Source organism: Balaenoptera borealis, assembly GCF_965194805.1.
Source record: "Balaenoptera borealis genome assembly, chromosome: 1".
In the NCBI taxonomy this organism is placed as follows: Eukaryota; Metazoa; Chordata; class Mammalia; order Artiodactyla; family Balaenopteridae; genus Balaenoptera; species Balaenoptera borealis.
The window spans coordinates 111,681,165-111,699,920 of record NC_138860.1 but is presented as its reverse complement, the minus strand read 5'-3'; the positions used below and the strand labels follow the sequence as shown (position 1 = coordinate 111,699,920).

Here is an 18,756-nt window from a genome sequence, read left to right as displayed (position 1 = left end):
ATACACATACCAGTTTAAGATATTTACCTACATGAAGACTCATTTGCCCTCAGCCTCCTTAGACTTGGAGAAGGTGATCAGAAGGCCTGTAGAGATGACTCTTTCCACGTGTTAGAGATGTGATGCTCCCAAAATGTCACCTTCACCCCTTTCCCTAGTTGACTGCCCACCTTCTGACCAGGAAGTCTGTCTTTTATTCTTGATTTTTTTTTTTCCCTGCTAAGGGCAGGGGATCAGGGGAAAGACTAAACATGGTTATGGGATGAATAAGGTTATAGAAGCCCTTTATTGAGGACGTGCTCCAAGGACAGAAAGAGTTCTGGAGCCACTGAAGCACTGTCCACAGAAGGGCCAGAATGGCCCCAGAGACATCCTCCTGGGCCTTCAGGAATGGACTGAAAGTCCTGATTCTAAGCCAATTCACAAGGTTAATATGAAGAGTGGCTTCACATCCTGGTTAATGCTTACACAAAGTGAGTCTGAGAAAAAGCTACATTCCTCACGTGGTCTGTGGTTCAAGGGTGGACATCCTTGTGGTTCATAGCAAGAGCTGCCATGCATCAAATGGCTCTACTATGTGCCCAGCCCTCTCCAATCTCATCCTCACAGCCGCTTGGAAAGGGGGGCACTAACAGCCCCACCTAAGAGATGGGGAATCGGGGGCAGAGAATTTATACACAGGTTTAACTAGTCAATGGCACAAATGTATTGAGTGCCCTGCACGCTTCACTCACTTTATCTTTAACAACAGCTGTGACGTCTGTTGTGTTATTATCTGGATTTTACAGATAAGAAAATTGAGCCTTAGCAGGTAAAGTGTCTTTCCCAGAGTGATGTAGCTCATGGGCAGAGATCCAGGCCCATTTATCCTCACTGGCAGGTGAGAAGGTTCCCCAAGCAGTGGCCTAACATGGCATACAATGACCAAGCAAGGCAGCTCCGGAGGAATGGGACACTCTCCAGGATACTCAGTGGAATGTCCAGTAACTAAGGCCTCACCCCGAGCAGAAAGAAAGAGGACTTGGCCCTTCTATTAGGTGAAGAGAAAACTTATTGAATCACTCCCCTTTCCTGTAATGACAAAAGGCTTAAAAGTTTGCTCTTAGTTCTTGGACCTTCTGTTGTTCAATATCACATCTGAGTGCAGCACTGACCGGAACTGACATAATTTACATTTTAGAGTATTTTTGCTGAATTTTCCTGAAATGATTTTTTTCGTTTTTGGAATAGGCAGGGAAGTAGGCATCAAGGCTGGCCCAGAAGTTCTCAAAGCTCTTTAATGAAAGTCATATTACTGAAAAGGAGAGGCTCAGTCAAGCCTTGAACAGCCTATGAAGGAACATGCTTGCTGCCCTGTCCTGGAGAGGCCATCATGAAGAGGTTTTCATGCCCTGTCTGCTACTGAGTAGTCCTCAGGATGAGAGCTGGGGAGTTTCCAAAGCTCCTCCAGACTTCCCAAAACACAAGGACAAAAGCGGAAAATTCCAGGACCAGTTGTAATGATTGGATTCTACCTCACTGCTTTACAACACCCGCCCCCAACACCCCCACCCCCACCCCCACCCCGTCTTCTCCTTTCAGTTCATTCCCCATCACTTTCCTCCTTCCTCCCGCTCCCCTGCTCCCCAGGGCAGGAAGATCAGAAACCTCAGCATAATTACCTGCTGGGTTTCTGCCACCATCAAAACTCCTCTTAGGAACCCCTGGGGCAGGCCACTGACCTGTGGCAGTCTTGGCCTTTGCTTAGGAGCATTTCGCTGGGCTAATGGGATTGCAAGGCCCCAGGGAAGTGTTGGTGGCTTATGTGAGATGCGATTAGCAGTTTTGTAATCCCTAGAGGAGCACCAGGAGTGGCTCAGTGGCTGGGCCTGATTTCACTAATTCCACTCTCCTCCTCCCAAATAGTATTTTTTGTTTGTTTGTATTTTACTAAAAAGTTAGTATTTATTAAGTGCTTACTAAATGCCAGGCACTGTCTTAAGTGCTTTGCATGAATTAACTCAGTTAATTCTCATAACAAGCCTATTAGGTAAGTATTATTAATATCCCCACTTTACAGATGCAGAAACTGAGGCACAACTAGCAGGGATTTGAACCCAAGTGGTCTGGCTCCAGAGACTGAATTCTTAACCATTTAATATATACTAAGTATCTGTTGGGTGCCTTGTGCTACATTAAGCACAAGCTACATGGAAAAAATGATCCTTCAAGAAAACAAGCCCTTTACATCACCATGCAAATGTCAAGTCAAACCTAAGAAGTATTCTTTATACTGATACGTAGTACCTCACAAAAATATTGTGAGACCCACTGAACTCTATTCTGCAAGAATAAAGGAACAGAGTGCCTCCATCTGCACCCCATCCAAAAAATCCTGCCTGTATTATAAGCACAGTGGTGGATGGTGGTGGGCATGGCCAGGGATGGGGACTTAGCTGGTAGAGGCACCGTGAGAAGAAGACGATGTCAACTGAGTAATTGTACAAGGGGACTCCAAGATCCTACCAATCCAACAGGTTTGTAAAAATACAGATTACCAGGCCTCTTCCCTGGGAATTCTGAGTCAGTTGATCTGGGTTTGTGTCCAGAAATCTGTTTCGTAAAAAGCACCCATGGTCATTCTTGTCTTCAGACAAGCTGGGAATCACTCTGTAATGACCTGAACTTTGGCTGTGCTGCTGCCACACCTGACCGCTGCTGAAAGGCCGCCTAGAGAGCCTGTGCCAATATTTCCACGGTTCTGGAGACGGAGCATCACACACTCCAGGGAAATTCTGGGGGCGCCAAGGGCAGCAGGGAGTCCTCAAGAGCACCGTGGTGACAGCTGGTGCCGGGCTTTTTCTCACTAGTTAGCTATCCTCAGGACCAAGGAGTCTGGGGAGAGGGGCTTGCTCTTGGGGGCCACTGGCTTAACTCCCTCTCCTACTGCCCAGAGCATCTTCTACCTGCTAATGGTTCTATATGACACGGGGCCCAGTGGCAGGTGTGATAAGCCCTCAGGCGGAGATGTTCCCTGGAAGTTTGAGGTCGAGAATTCAAGAATAACTAGGATGGGCTCCTTGATTCTGATAACTCCAGCCTGCTGATCTGCCAGAGACGGACATGTTAACAGCTAACTTGAATCTAACTTGAATACGGTCTGAAAGAGATGTAAAGAGGGGGCCAGGGAAGCACAGAGGAGTGAATGACTTAACCTACGTCGAAGCGGAAGTGACATTTGAGAGCTAAGTCTCAAACAGTGAATGAAGAGAAGCTCAACAGATGGAGAAGGAAAAGTCCTTTCAGACTTCTCTGCCTTATGTTTCTTCTTTCGGGGAAATACCCTCCCCAAATTCACAGTAATCCTGCTCAGTCCATGAGACTCAGATGAAGCCAACTGTGCTTTCCTTACCTCGTGGTGGTACACAATCCGCTGAGGAACTGGGGATAGGTAGAGTGGCCAGGCCAATCTGAGAACTCTCTAGGAGTATTATGTATGCTATGGGAAAGCCACTCCCTCTTTCTGTGTAGTTTTTGGGGTAAAGATGACCTTTGAGGGCTGTGAGCAGCTGACACACTACCAAATGGAAAGGGTCTGGCTGAGATCAAAGCTGGGCCAAGGCAAACAGAAAGGTAAGATGGAAGGACACAGTGTCCTAGGTCCCCTGAACTTCCGGGTTATGTCAACCAGTAAATTCTCTTTTTCATTTAAGCAAAAAGGCTCTCATAAATAGGCAGAGAAACAGCCATTTGCAAAGGATGAAATCAGGAGAAGCTGGGGTGTCCCTGAGGGTGGTGGAAGGACGTGTGGAGCAGAGCGGAAGGTGTATGAGTGAGCAGAGGCTGGGAAGGTGGGCTGGAGCAGGTTTGGAAGGGACTTGTGTTCCCTGAGGAGGAGTCATTAAGATTGTAAGAGTGACAGTGATGCCAGTAGATGTGTGTTTGGAATGTAACTCTGGTGTCAGCGTGGAGAAGCGCCTGAACCAACAGAGACTGGACCCTGGAGTCCAGGGAGTGAGCCTTTAGAACAGGCTAGTGGAGAGATGACAAGGCCTCTGGGGCTCAGAGAGCCTGGCAAGCAAGAGGAGGAGTTGAGAAATACCTAGAGATGAGGAGACAAAGCTCAGTGACTGGACGTAACAGAGGCAGTGGAGGGGTCAGGACGGCAGGCTCTGAATTCAGGCACACCGGATCTGCATCCTGTCTGTTCTACCTAATAGCTGTGAGATGGGATCTTATTTAAACTCTTTAAGCCTCAGCTTCTGCACCTGTAAAGTGGGAATGATGATAGCATACACTTGATGGAGCTATCAGAGGATTGAATGAACTAAGGTACGTGAAAGCGCTTAGCACAGTGCTTGGCAAAAGGTTACACAGTAAATGAGAGCTGTTGAGTGGAAGGTGATTTAAGGTTGACCCTTAAACCTCTAGCTTGAGAATCTGGAAAACTGCAGAGGACCGTGATCAGGACAGGAAATGCTGGAGGAGGAGAGGCTTTATGGGTAGGGAGAATACAGATTTGTTTTGGACATGTTGAGGCTGATGTGCCTGTATAACCCGGGGGTGGGAGTGTCCAGCAAGCAGGGGGACCTTGGAACTTGAGGTTTGGTGGACACTACCAATGGATAGCCACTGAAGCAATGGCAGACAGGAGATGGCTGAGGACAGACACGACACTGTATGAGCTACAAGGCAGAAGGAGTAGCCAAGGAGGAGTCAGGGAGCTGTTAGGAGGCAGAAGATGTGAAGAGGGAACTATTTAATTGTGGATAAGCTGTTAGAGAACAGAATCCATCTCTGGGGGCTGTGGGAATTCTTGTTTCTTCAGGGGGGAAAATGAGATTTGAAACCCAAGACCACTTGACTTGCTAAGGGATCTCTGGCTCCACCTACAGGGCTGTCCTGGAGGGGCCCAATGTGGCCCTCAGGTGGCTCGCTGCCCTTACCTCCAGGTATTGATTAGCCAGGCGTAGCATGCGATCAGTGATGTTAAATATATCCCTCCAGTCGAAGCTGTCCATGTCATCAGCCTGGCCCTCTCGTGGACCCCTATAGAGGAAGTTCAGTACGGCTTCGGCAGTAATACCTTCTTCACCAAGCTGCCTATTCCAAGAGGCTTTTACTGTTGGGTTCTCCAGGGTGTCCTTGGGAAGAAGCAATACAGTTACAGCATTTAGAATTCCACAGGATCTTTGGTCTTGTTTTTAGGCCATTTCTAATTTTTAACAAATAGGATAGACTTTAAGGCTCCCTAAAAATCTAGTGGGTTTTCTTCCATCATAAGGCATATCTATCTATATCCCATTTCCCCCCAATACATAGGTCTCTATAACAGAGGGGAGACGTTTATGTGGGGATGGGGGAGAGGGGCAGGGAAATGGTATATAGGAAGCTTTCTTTTTCTTAAGGATTTTCTTTGGTTCCCTTTTAATTATCCCTGCTATGCAGGACTCTTATCTCCTGGTTTTGTGAAAGTGAAAATGAGACCAGAGAGACACACTCAACCACCTTTTGCAGTTACAGAGCTGGCCCCTTGGGGAGATGCCCCTCTGAATCTGAGGCCCTCAAGTGAATTCATAACAGCAAGAAACCTCAGGAGGTCACTGGTCTTATGCCGGTTTTCACATTTCCCCAGAGTTTCAGAAACCTATATCCCACCCAAAGTTGGTGATTCCACATGATGACAGCTTCCAAAACTGGTGCTTATTATATTTTGATCTAACTCCAGGGGTGATTAACCCTCTATTGGGCAAAGGAAACAAATGGAACTTTCCTGGCCTTTCTCCTCCCCCCGCCTCCCGACCTCTAATGCCATCCGTACTCTGATCATGGTCATCTGCATGCTCTTGTCAAAGAAGTACCATATCTGGGGCCCTACTTCTTCCCAGGCTTTGACCAACTTCCTGAAACGCTCCAGCTCTTCAAACGTCGAGTTGGCCTAAAACCAGACAGAGACAGCAGAAGGATGGAGAGAGAAAAAGTGAGAGAGAATCTTGGTTGTACCTTTCCTGTCACGAACCCTCAATACTTAGGAAAGGCTTTTCAAGGAAGTGTCTTTATTTTCTCAGTTGATTGATATTTCGCAGAACAATCAGCTATTTCCCAGCCTCCCAGATTGACAGAATCTTATTTCTTAGTAACTCAGAGGTACTCATAATATTGATGATGCTATTGTCTCAGAACCTCATTAAAGCTGGATTTGGACTCCCTGTGAGCAAGCGCTCTTCCTCCCTTCCTCCCTATCTTTGTCTGTTCTCGGTAGCCAGGCTTCAGAGAACTGTGAACTCTTCCCTTAGGGATAGAATTCAGGAAGTGAGGAAGAAAATCTCATTGTAGGCTGCATAGAGAGGGCAGGGCCAGGCAGGGGCATTGGTGCAAAGCCTTCCAATGATGTCTGTGGATGGGGGAGGAACCAAGAGTCCACTTAGCAAAAAGCAAACATGAGGCTCACCACCAGGAGGGCACAGTAAAAAAATACAGACACACACACACACACACACACACGCGCACATGCATGCGCACACACTCTCATTCTACTGGGTAGCCAGAGGAGAAGGCAGAAGGGACAAGACCAGCTGGGACCTTACGTTCTTCAGTATCCTGCGTATTGCGGGGGAATCCGGAGTAAAGAGGATTTTTCCCATCAGCAAAGGCTTTGCTGCCCTCCAGGCTATTTTGGTTAGAGGGTTTGACTCCAGGCTCTGGATCAGTACATTACAAAAGGTTGCTGTCAGGAGAGAAGGGACAGATTTTATAGAAACTCCCCGTTGCTCAGAGCTAAACATAGTCATTAGTGTGTTCAAATCACATGTCTCATTCAACTGTATGCTGGAGGATTTGACAAATAACCTAAATTAATAGGCTGTACCCCACAAATAACAAGCTCATCATTAGTAAGTAAAAATGCCACACTGCATCTCAATAAAGGCCTCATCAGAGAAACAAAGGATGGGGCTTGCCCTGTGGTTTTTTTTCTGCTTTAGAGGAAGGTTGAGAAGCCTGCTTATGATTATTGCAAGGAACAGAGGCCATTCTCAGATGAAAGGAACCGAGAGGCCAAACAAGGCCTCCCCTTGCAATCTCAGCTTTAGTCCCAATAATTTCCTTTCAATTAGCTGCTTAACTTCTCTGTTGTGTGTGGCTGTCTTAGGGCCCAGCTGCTTTTGGTGTGTGCCTTGCTGCTGCTTTTCAATTTTTAACTAGAGGGTTGCCCAGCTGCATTTCATCCACACCCCACCCTCCTTTACCCCACAGGAGCCAAAAAAAATAGTGAAAGGTGGGAAAGATAACTTGCCAGCAACTTGCCATTTGGAACGTAATTCAGTACTACACACACGGATTTTCACTACATTGTGTTTGTAAAAACATCCCACAGCTATGTTTACTCTCCAGAGCCCTTCTGACCCCAGCTCTGCTTGCAACTCTGGGTTGCCTCCTCATTTATCTTTCTCTTCCTCTAGAACGTAACCCTAGTTCAATCAGATCAGTGGGAAATGTCCCTTCCGTTCCCGTTCCAAGTGGGTCTCAGTCATTTCCATGGCTCACTTCCAGAATTCTTTATGAGCACTGCCCGCTTCCTACTTGGGGAAGTGGACTCTCTGGAAGGAGAAACCTCTTTGCCCAAGGCCCCTCAACAAGACCAGGGGAAAATCAACCCCAGGATTAATTTCACCTGGAAGTGTTAACCCATCAGCTTAACCAACATCAGAAGCCAATTTATATGCAGGACTTAGAAAACTTACTTGTTCTTTTGTCATAAGAATAGATAGGATCTTTCCTCGTGGAGTCAATCCCCAGGAAGGCTTTATAGTTATTGTCTTCGTACCAGTTGAAGGAGAACACCCGAGAGCCTCCTCCCTCTGGGTAGCCACACAAGAGGTCAGACAGGGTGCCCATCAGCTGTGTGAAGGTCTCTGGACCGCCAGTCTGCACGAGTGGCCTGGTCACCCACAGCAAGTCTTGAACACTTGGTCGGTGGATGAACTGAGAGGCAAGGCAAAGGCTTCAGGTTATGCTAAGGTAGTCAGAGTCACAATCCACTGGGAAGTCAAAGCTCCAAAGTTTGGGGAGACCTTGGCATAGGCATTTGATTTCCACGTTTAAAAGAAAACATATATATGCTTAGCAATCCTTAATCCAGCTGTGAAATAAATTCTACTGCCGTCCACTCAGGGCCTAGGAGGAAACTAGGATGAGCCTTAAAGAAAATAAAAGAGTTAACCTCCAAAGTATTTCAATATTATTTCTCTTTTCCAGTCCATTTAGTTTGAATTCCTTGGGAATGTGTCCTTGGGGAAACACAGAGAATATTTCTCTATCAGTCAGTTCTTAGGTTCTGTTATCCCACCAAGATGGAGCTACTGGAAAACTGGGAAATAAAATAGAGGAGTAGCTCTGTCCTAGAAAGGCAAAGTCAGGGCAAATTTCTTTGGCCAAATAGTTTAGAATTTAGCTTTCTATATTTGGAAAATTATCTTCTTATTAGCTTAGCTTTACCAAATGTGAACTCTTCCATTTCGCTGAAATGTGTGGCTTGTGGTTTCTTTTAGTGTTTGTTTGTGTGTGTGTGTGTGTGTGTGTGTGTGTGTGTGTGTGTGTGTGTGTGTGTATTTATGTATGTTTTAAGATCTAAGCAAATATAGAACAGATGAAGTCTCCATTCTTGGGAAAACTCTCTTTAAATTCTTCACCAAACTAAGAAGAGGCTGGTGGTCATCTCTCCATATTGGTACCGGTGGCACTCAGTGGCCTCGTTTTTTGAAGGTAGATCTAAAATGCTGAGAACTAAGTTGAGGGCTGCCAGAGTTGCCAGGGTCTCAGTTCCCATAATAAATACCATTTGACTTTAAAGGAAAATACAAAATAAAAATCATGCTACTTTTATTCCCAAAACACACTTGGTTACTTATTCTCAAAGGCACTTGGGGATTTAAAAAACCATTAGGATTCAAACAGGTGAGACTGAAAACAGTTCTCCCACTGCAATAAGTGATGTTTACCTGTCATCTCCTCTCTGTCCACATGCCAACACTTGCTCTCTGAAACTGCTGAGCGCCATGTAGAATCCACATATTGAGTCATGCCTATAATCACAGTCTAGGCTTCAATAATAAAGATGGAATCTCAAATTGCTTCAACAACAGTAAGTCTTACGACAGTCTTGTAAGGGGTTATTACCATTATTATGTTGCTCATTTATTCAAAGCGCTCCGAGATGAAGGGGCTGTTCCAGGGTCAAATAGTCTAGTATCAGTTAACATAAACTGGGCCATCTGCTTCAACCCAGTTCACGAATGCTAGACTTGCTATCTAGACAGGCAAGAAACCTTCTGCAACTCCCACATGGAATTTAATATGTTTTGGAGATTTAAAAAAAAATTCTCTATCAACTTCAACCCTATTATACTGATATGAATTTTTAAAATGCTTATGAAGAAAAGAATGTTAAACAGAGACTCCCCCTGCAGCAGGTGGCCATCAGTATATTGGGCCCTTCTCTAACTTTCCCTGCACAGCACTCTGCCCAGGCTGAGCTTAGTTTTACGAGGACAGATTCTAACCATGCAGTTTTCCAGGTTGGCAAAGCCCAAGTCAGCTGAGAATACTGAAGGGGAAAAAAAGTTTGGGGAAAATTATATTTCCCCTTTTGCCTCTCTTTCATAATACTCATTACACTTGAAGATAATTGTTCATTTCATATCTCTCTTCCCTGTTGGACTATACATTTCACAAGGCAGTGACCATATCTGTCTCTTCATCATTATGACCCCAGCACCTCTCATCTGTTGAGTGGAGAATCATTTTATATATGGGCAATGGCTTGGCATTTGATTAATATGTGCACATCTTTTACAAAACAACACAAAAAAGTCACTATCTTTGTGATGAAATGAGTATGTAATATGTATGTAAGACACTTAGTACCTGTAAGCACTGTGTAAGTGTATGCGATTACTATTAATGGTATAGATTTATGTGGATTTTAAGAGCATAATAGAATATTGGATCACATCAGAAAGAGTGGAAAGACTTAGATTCAGCTGTCAGTCCACTGATAATCTGCTACACCAGACAGAGTGTTATTTCTTTCTAGGTGTGAAATTAGACGAACAGTTCCTTTCTTGCTGCCTCCGACCCAGGAGCACAGATAATTAAGGATATGAACAGGTATTTTGAAATTGCTAGATGGAAAGATCAAATATATTACTCCTTGAACAGGTCTGAGGTACAATTAAATTATTTGACATAATAAGTGTGATAAAATGGTGGAAAGATATAATGAAATTATATTACTACCATCAAGCCACTTACTTCTTGAATTCTTGGCGACATATCAGATATTATTCTTCCCCAGGATCTCAGATTGATACCTTGAGAACTGCTGTCCAGGAGTCTGGGAAGCTGTAATTGATAGGAACAAATATTTTAAAAAATATAGTATATATATATATATATATATATATATATAGTTCTACATATATACATGGGTGCTATCTGATCTCCTGTATGCTTGAAAAACATTTCCTCCCTTCTTTTTGATCACGGAACCTCTTCTGAAAAATTGCTTTCAGAAACAAACTTCTTTTGTCTAATCGAGAAAATCAAAGGTTCTTATTCTCAGCCCTGCTGAGCTAGGCAATCACAAATAGTTTCATGGTGACATTAAATACACCAAAGTGATTCTGATTGCTGGTTTAGCAACACCAGACAAGGCTCCTGGAGGCAGGAAGACAGAGCACAGCTGCTGGGGTGTAAAGGAAGGCCACGTGCAGAGGGTGCCCACCTGTTCACCTCGGGCTTCCTTGTCATTGTTGTCCCTTTATGTCCTTTCCAGACAGGTTGTGTCTCTTCCTCTGTTCAGCACCACTCTTATGGAAGATTCGGCCAACTCCAGAACCTTTCTTTTTAAAGCTGCGACTGGCAGCCTTAAAGAGAGAGAAGTTCCCTTGCAGATTCTCTAAGTGACGCCAGTGTTCTGGTGACCCCAGGCCCACGCGGCAACACAGAGCTGTTTGTGCGTTTTCCACCGCGGTGGGGAACGTGGAAGTTCACAAGCTTGCTGGCTCCAAGTCCCAGAGCCTGAGGTGAACACCTTGTTTTCCGGAAATCAAGTTCAAGTCCTGAATGAATAACTTCATTCTTTACAGTTTCAAAAATGATTGAATCACCGAGTCTGTTTTTTAGGACTGAATTCTAACTTTTAAGATGGCGATTTTCAAACTCAAGTGTGCATCTTGAGTAGGCCTTGAGTGGATCTTCATTTTAACAAGCTCAACATATAATTCTGATTCATGCATTTATGGACCACAAGCCACAAGCCTTGCCTTTTTATTTGCCAGTGTGGCTCTCCTAAATGATGGGTGTACTGATCTAGCTGTGGCAGAGCAGAGAAGCAGGTGGAGTTAGGCTTTGAGCAGCCCAGCCTCCTATTTCTAGCTGTGGTCCTGCTCCCCTCTCTCCCTCCCGGCTGTAGGTGCAGGAGCCCTCGTATTCTCTCTGACTCTGAACTGAAGAATAAGTGTACATACACTCTTGGAGCATCAACATTTCAGGCTTACTTTCTAACTGTAATAATGAAAGGCTTTGTTACATATGAGAGCTACAAAGCAGACAGGTGGAGAATTTTCTAGAGGAAGGAGCAGCAAAGCCACCATTGAAACTATACCCCTGAGAAGAGTCTTCTCTCCTTAACCTTAACACTGGGCCTAGGCTTTGGTCTTGCCATAGTCTACTTTTCAAACTCCTCGAAAATAGCTTCAGTGTATGTTGGGCAAAGCACTTTAATTGCCGAGAAGAACAGGTAGGAAGGGAGAAAGCCAGCAGGTAAAAATGTGTGCCAATGGCAAGATATCACTCAGTCCTGTTGACTCTCCCTCCTAGCTATCTCCAATAAGATCTGTCACAGATGAAAGGGGATCTAAGGTACACATCAATTAAAATGCCATTGTGGACCTTATTTTGATTTTGATCTGAACAAACCAGCTGTAACGATCAGAGGGAAAGTGAACATAACTGGGTATTAGGTAATATTGAGGAATTAATGTTAATTTTGTTGGGTGTGATCATAGCACTGTGGTTTTGTTAAAACAAGTAAGTTTTTATGTTAGAGATACATAGGGAAGTATGTGAGGATGAAATGTTGTCTGTGGTTTGCTTTAAAAGACTTCAGGGAAAAAAAGGAACAGAAGAAACAGGAGTAGCCAAATGTTGATAATAGTTGAACCTGGGTGATGGGTACATGGGGGTTCATTATATTATTCTCTCTACTTTTATAATTATTTCTATTTCAAAATTTTAAAAAAGTTTATTTTTGCATGCATAAATGGATAAATGAACGAATAAGTCAATATTCTCTCCTCTCTTTTTTCCTTCCTCGCTAGACTGCCTTTGCTCAGGCTCTCCTTGCTTCTGTCTCAGAACATTCTATCAGAACAGCCTTCTTCCTGTCCCCTTGCCCCTAGTCTCCTTCCTTCCAATGTACCCTCCACACTATAGCCTGAGTTACCCAACAGCCCGATCCAATCATGTCACTTCTCCTGCACAAAGATCCTCCATGGCTCCCTAGTGCCTCCAGGAGAGAAGGTCAATACCCATGCTGGACACACCTGGCCTCTCGTGAGCTGGTGCTTGGCTCCCTCTCTAGCCTTCTCTCTTGCTTCTCTTCCGGCATCCAGACTTCATTCTACATTCCCTAACGTGTTGGTCCCTTTCTCATGCCTCCTGGCTCTGCACATTGTTCCCCCTCCCCGCCTTCTCTGCCTGGTAAAGTTTTCTTCTCAAGTCTCAGTCCTGATACCACTATCTATGTGAAAGACAGCGTCCCCACGGTAGAGTTAGATGATACTTCTTTATCTATGCTTCTTTGCTTGCCCTTGCCCTGTTATGTTCTTTTAAGGTGTCCTCCTTTTTTCCTTCCTTGTACTCTTCACCACTGGTAATTATTCTACTGTTTACGTGTTATCTGTCTCTCTTATTAGATTCTAAGCTCCATATAGACAAGAACTGTGTCTGTGTGCTAGGCACATAGTAGACATTCAGGCACATATTGAATATGATGAATGAATGAATACTTATATTCTAGCAAGAAGCAGATTGACTATAAATGTTTCTATGCCTGATACTCCATGAAATGGTATGCTCATTAAGGGCAGTGTATTAGTTAGGATTCCCCAGAGAAACAGATCCAATAGGATGTATATAAATAGGAAGAGATTTATTATAAGAAATTGGCTCATGCAATTATGGAAGCTGGCATATCCCAAGATCTGCAGGGTGAGTTGGCAGGCTGGAGACACACAAAGAGTTGGTGTTTCAGTTTGAGTCCAAAGGCAGAAAAAAACATCAATGTCCCATATCAAAGCCAGTAAGGCAGGAAGAATTCTCTCTTACTTGCGGGAGGGTCTTCCCTCCTCCACCCCTTATTCCCACACTTCTTGGAAGAACAGTTCACATTCAGTGATTCATTTCCTCACCAACACTTCCCAGTCTTCCACCCGCATCATCCTACTAAGATGCTCTCACTAGAATTTCCAATTTTAAAGTCTAATGGATGCTTTTGGTTCTTGTCTGTTCAGACCTCTCTGCTCTTGACACTTTTGGTCATGTTCTTTACCTTCATGACACTCATCTCACCTGGTTTTCTCTGTTCCCTCCCTGCCTTTCCCACAAGCTCTTCAGCCTCCACTTTCCCCTTATATGCTGAGATTCTCCACCTCCACACCCTCACTCTTCTCATTCTGTACACTCTCTCTGGGTTTTTTCATTCCCTCTCTCATTTAATCTGCTACTTTTTTGTCGATGACTTCTAAATCTGCATCTCCATCCCTCAATTGTCTGTTGGACATTTGCATAACTCCAACTTGTCCTAAACTGATCACATCATCTTCTCCCAAACCAGCTTCTGTTCCTGGATGCCCTTCCTCAATTGGTGGCACTGCCTCCTGCCCACTCACCAGAGCTGAAAGCCTGAGTGTCATCACTGATGCTTCCCCATTCCCATCCCATTGTCAAAATCCCCAGCCTGGTGACTTAGGAGCTGGTGTTGGGTCTGAGTTTGGAGCAGGATGAGCCTTCAGATTGCAGAGAGGGGAGCAAAGAGATATCTGAAAGACCACCTTAGGAAGAAGCTGGAATCAAGGAATGGAGTCTAGAGAAGCTGTGCAGAGAAAAACAACCAGGGTCCTAGACAATGGGAGGTACCTAGAGGGACTAGAAACCCAGAGGCACAGAAAATAAGCAACTGTCACACTCATGTGTCCAGAGAGATTGGACAGCAATCAATCAGTCACAGCTCCTATCGCCTTTAATTACTTTCTCATCTGTGTGAGTTTGTTGTCTGCTTTCCTCACTTGACTGTGGGCTGGAGATTATCCATGCCTATGTTTTGCCTAAGTGGACATCTTCTTTCCATCCCCTCTCCTTCATCTCCATAGGCTCTAGGCACACTCTGGCCTTAAAACTCCATCCTGCCTCAAATTCAACACATTAAAAGCACCTGTGTCTCTATCTATAGCTATATGTACCTATATCTATATATTGATATAGATAGGTAGGTAGATAGATAGATAATTTTTTAAGGTTCTTAATTTTGCTTTTGAAATTATTTGACCTTGACTAACTCATTAAATGAATGATCTGGTACAATTTCTCAGCAATCATTGCAAATACTTAGGAATGTTTGTAAAGGTAGAAAACCTGAACTATAAAACAGTTTTTTTAGTTTAAAATTTCATGAATATTAAATTTAACCAAAAAGTTGAATAATATTACCTTTCTCAAACATTCAATTTAATGTTTATTAATTTTAATTCTAAAGCTTTTTCTTTGTATTTCAGAGCCATAATTTTAAATTTTCAATTCTTAAACATTCTTGTAGGCCTCTGAAAACCCTTTTTCCCTTAGGTACTACGCCTATCATTTTAGGGCCTAATAGATAAGACAGCCAACCTACCCCATTCCACCCCATCCTCACCTTACCCCTACTGGCCATAGTCAACTCATGTGAAACCACCTCACCTTCTCCAGAAAGCCTTCCTTCCCCCACCGTCATGCTCTTCCTGCCCTCCTTATCCATGGGGTAGATGCCCCTCCTAGCTGCTTCTATAATCTTCAGTGCATTTATTTATCACTTTTATATTGGTTTGCTATTAGTTTTTAAGATATTTGTCTTTCTACTACACTGTAAACTCATTAAGCATAAGAATAGGCTTTATTTTGTTTTTATATCTTCAGGGTATGGTACACAGTAAATGCTCCATAAATATGTGTTGTATTACTTAATGAGGAAATAAATATACTCTAGTGGAAAAGAGACGGAGTCTATTGTGATTTTACATTTCATGAGAGATGTTTTTACAAGGTATGATGGTGACTTACAGGAAGGGGGTGGTCAGTTCCACCTGGGGATGGCGAAGGTGACACTTGGCTAATGTTTGAAAGAAGACAAGGTGATGATCATAAGGATGAGGGCAGTATTTGTGGACAGAACGGGAGGACCAGGAATTCCAGGTGGAGGGAGGAATGTAAGGAGAGATGGCAAGAGAGACTGGAGAGACAGCCAGATAAGAATAAGACCAGAAATTTGGGGAAGAAGAAACAGGAGGAACAACTGCTTGAGATGCACTTGTGTGTCTGGTTAGCATTTTCTTTTTCAGTCTTGTTAATAATTTAATAATATTCATTATACAAATATTTACTGAGTTCCAGCTGTGTGCCGGGTACCATAGCTGCAATGTCTTTCCTAGCTCTTTCCAGTGGAGATGGTAAATAATGAAGGTCTTATACTCACACTTTCGTTTTAGATACCACCTACATCTCAGAACAGTGCCCGTCCCCCCAGGGAACACTTCATACGTATCTGGTCACCAATTGTCTGACTGATGTTGCCATAAATTATAAAATAAATTTCCCAGGGCTCCCTCTCCCATTATCTATTCAAATTCGCATGGACTGTTCTTGCCAAAAGAACCGGAAGGGACTGTAAATTTATTTGAATGGAAATGTGAAACCATTTCTGGAAAAAAGGTCACAGACCAAAATGGCAAGTATCATCACTCACACACACGCGCACACACACACACACACACACACACACACACACACACACACACACACCACTGCTTCCTATGCCAAATAAGTTCTCTTAATTTCCCAAACAACAAGCAACCCTTCCATGTCACGACTGGCCTCAGCACTGCCAACCCAAGTTCAAGGTCTGATTAGACCTTGTCAGGAAGGAAAATTGGATATACAAATAGGGCTCTTGAAAAGGTATGTCTCTATCATCTCCCATCAGCTATGGTTGATTTGAGGGGTCCCTGGGCCTTGATCCAGTACTTAAGAAATGGATACAAGGTCCTAGACAGTAGCCAAGAAGATTCTGGCTACATGAGGTCTCTGGGTTCCCAAGGGACAAGATATATGTCTGTCCTTTGGGACTGTGTAATATTTTTTCCTACGGCAGAATAAGGCATATTAGCTACTAAAAAAGTCTTGTTTGAGCAATTCTTGCTGATGCTTTGGATCCAATGGGTTAATCAAACAGATGTCACTCTGCCAGCACACAAAAGGAATGTTTTATGAGTTGAAAGTTTTGTTTTACTTTCTCTGATTCAAAGAAGGCCATCTGGAAAACAGTATTGATTTCTAAGTTGAGGATCTATCTAACACAAGGGTAAATAGGTAGCCTTGGGTTAAAAGTGTCTTTATAGGGATAATGTGGCCTCCGGGAGCTGGTGGAAGGCTCTGGAGTAAGGGATGAGCTGCTGCCTTTGAAGCACCCAGACAGAGGTGAAGAACAGATGAAACGGTGGACAGACAGTGAGGGGCCCACTGTGTTTAATTGTGGGCCGCTACAGGAAATCCAGATTTATCCGGTAGGGAAGTTGTTGCTAGGCAACTGGAGGAATGTAGATTTGAAGCATGTTTGCTGCAACCTGACAGTTGTGAAGCATCAGATGAAAAGAGAGGAAGCCAGCTTCAGTGGTGAGGGGGCGACCAGGAGGGGACACCCTGAGTACCAGGAAATGCGTCAGGAGTGGAGAATTCAGACTAAATCACTCAGAGCAGGGGGGAAATGCCAAACTGTCTCTACCGGGAGAGGTCACAGAGACATGCTGTTTCCCAGGACTGGAGGGGGCAGAGAGTCTGAACGAGAGGGTGGGCTCTTGAACAGACAAGTTATGGGACTTTTTTTGGCTCAACAGAAACTGGGCCTTTTTCTCTCTGAGGTGACTTCAGTCTTGGTATGTGTGGTTGATGAAAGCAAAACTGGTTTTGGAATCTATGGGAAGTCAAAAGGCGACCCCATGAGATAGACCTCTTCCTAGTCTGAGGGTCGGAGGAAGGAGAATGTCCCACCTAAGTGTTTGAGGAGGACGCTTCTGGGAGTGGAGCAATGGGGGCGGGGCACAGTGGGGCCCTCCACAAAGCAGCTGCACTCTTGTTTCTGAAAGAGCAAAAATGCTTTTTGTTTCAAAGCACTTTTCCAACTCTTCTCTAATGTGAATTTCACCCCTGGATCCCATGAGATACATGGAATAGGTTTTGCGATCTCAAGTTTACAGATGGAGAGGCTGAGTTCCTTTTCAATGACAGCAAGAAAGGAGCCAGTGCAGAGCCAGGACCCAGTCCCTGACCACCAGGAGATCTCTGTGGGCCCCAGCTGGCTGCCCACCCTCTGGTCCTCTCACTACTGGGTCCTGTGCTCAGGGGAGAAGCTGATTACTTCATAAGGAGAGTTAAGGAAGAATCTGTGGCTATATTGAGAGCCTTTAGGAAAGGACATATATTAATGGTAAGTAGGAAAGAAATTTTAACGCAAAAGCTCTTAACTTGGGGTCTGACTTCAGAGGCTCCAAGAGCCCCACCCTCTGTGTGTCTGTGTGAACTTACGTTTCTCTAGGGAAAAGGTTTAGAGCTGTTGTCAGGTTCTCAAAGGCAGTTCTAATCCATAAAAAGATTAAGAACTACTGTTCTGGAGAGATAAGAAATGTCAGAGGCCAAAATCCTTCTTTAAACCAGTTTACCTTGGAGAAAACCGGATGCCTAACATGTTGGTGCTCAATCTACAGCTACTGAATAAAGGCCAGAACCCCAGGACCCATTATCCTAAAAGCAGTCTTTGTAGGGGCCTGTTTGTGTTCTAAGTGACTTTAGTATTGACCTCTCAGTCTTTTTTTTCTTTTTAAATTCATAAAACAGCATCTGATCTGGCATGAAAATAAGCCCTAGCCTACTCATGCCTGGAGTCTAAAAGAAACCAAGGCAGGCGAATGGCAATCAAGCCCATGGGCCTAATATATATTTAATGTACATTAATGTTCCTCTCTTCTATTTCCTTTTTATTTCTTCCTTATCAAAATCAGTTCGCCAAAATTTTGAAATATAATAGACACATAATTTTGTAGATGTAGGAAGAACAAATACTAATGCTGTAAATCAACTATACTTGCTGTGGCTTAATAATTTTCAAAAAACAAAAAAATCCTATTTGCTGACTTGGTTTTGCTTTCGCTCAGCAGCCCTGCTGCACCTCCCTCCACACTGCTGGCACTGGATACCACTCCTTTCTCCTCTTCCCTCCCTAAACCCCCCACACAGAAATGGGAGAAAGTTGACAGTCCAAAGATTCAGAAATCAGAAGGGAGAGAGATCATGAAATTAAGTCATTAATGGGACCTCATGGTAAAATCCTGGAGACATGGGGCCTTTCCAGAGAATTTTGACGCAGCAGTATCACCTGAAAACTGAAACGCATAGTTGAAATTTAACAAACTG

The 18,756-nt window shown here is 44.0% G+C and overlaps 1 protein-coding gene across 1 annotated transcript in view; it reads right to left on the bottom strand.

Annotated features, from left to right (window-relative positions):
• The window catches only part of ABCA4 (ATP binding cassette subfamily A member 4), a 126,498-nt gene that overhangs the window by 81,667 nt on the left and 26,075 nt on the right, over window positions 1-18,756 (bottom strand). Inside the window, exons 7-11 of the mRNA XM_082386887.1 lie at window positions 10,291-10,380; window positions 7,722-7,962; window positions 6,567-6,706; window positions 5,801-5,917; window positions 4,926-5,123 (exon numbers count right to left, since the gene is read on the bottom strand). Of these exons, the coding sequence (XP_082243013.1) occupies window positions 4,926-5,123; window positions 5,801-5,917; window positions 6,567-6,706; window positions 7,722-7,962; window positions 10,291-10,380 (786 nt within the window). The remainder of the gene's footprint in view (window positions 1-4,925; window positions 5,124-5,800; window positions 5,918-6,566; window positions 6,707-7,721; window positions 7,963-10,290; window positions 10,381-18,756) is intronic.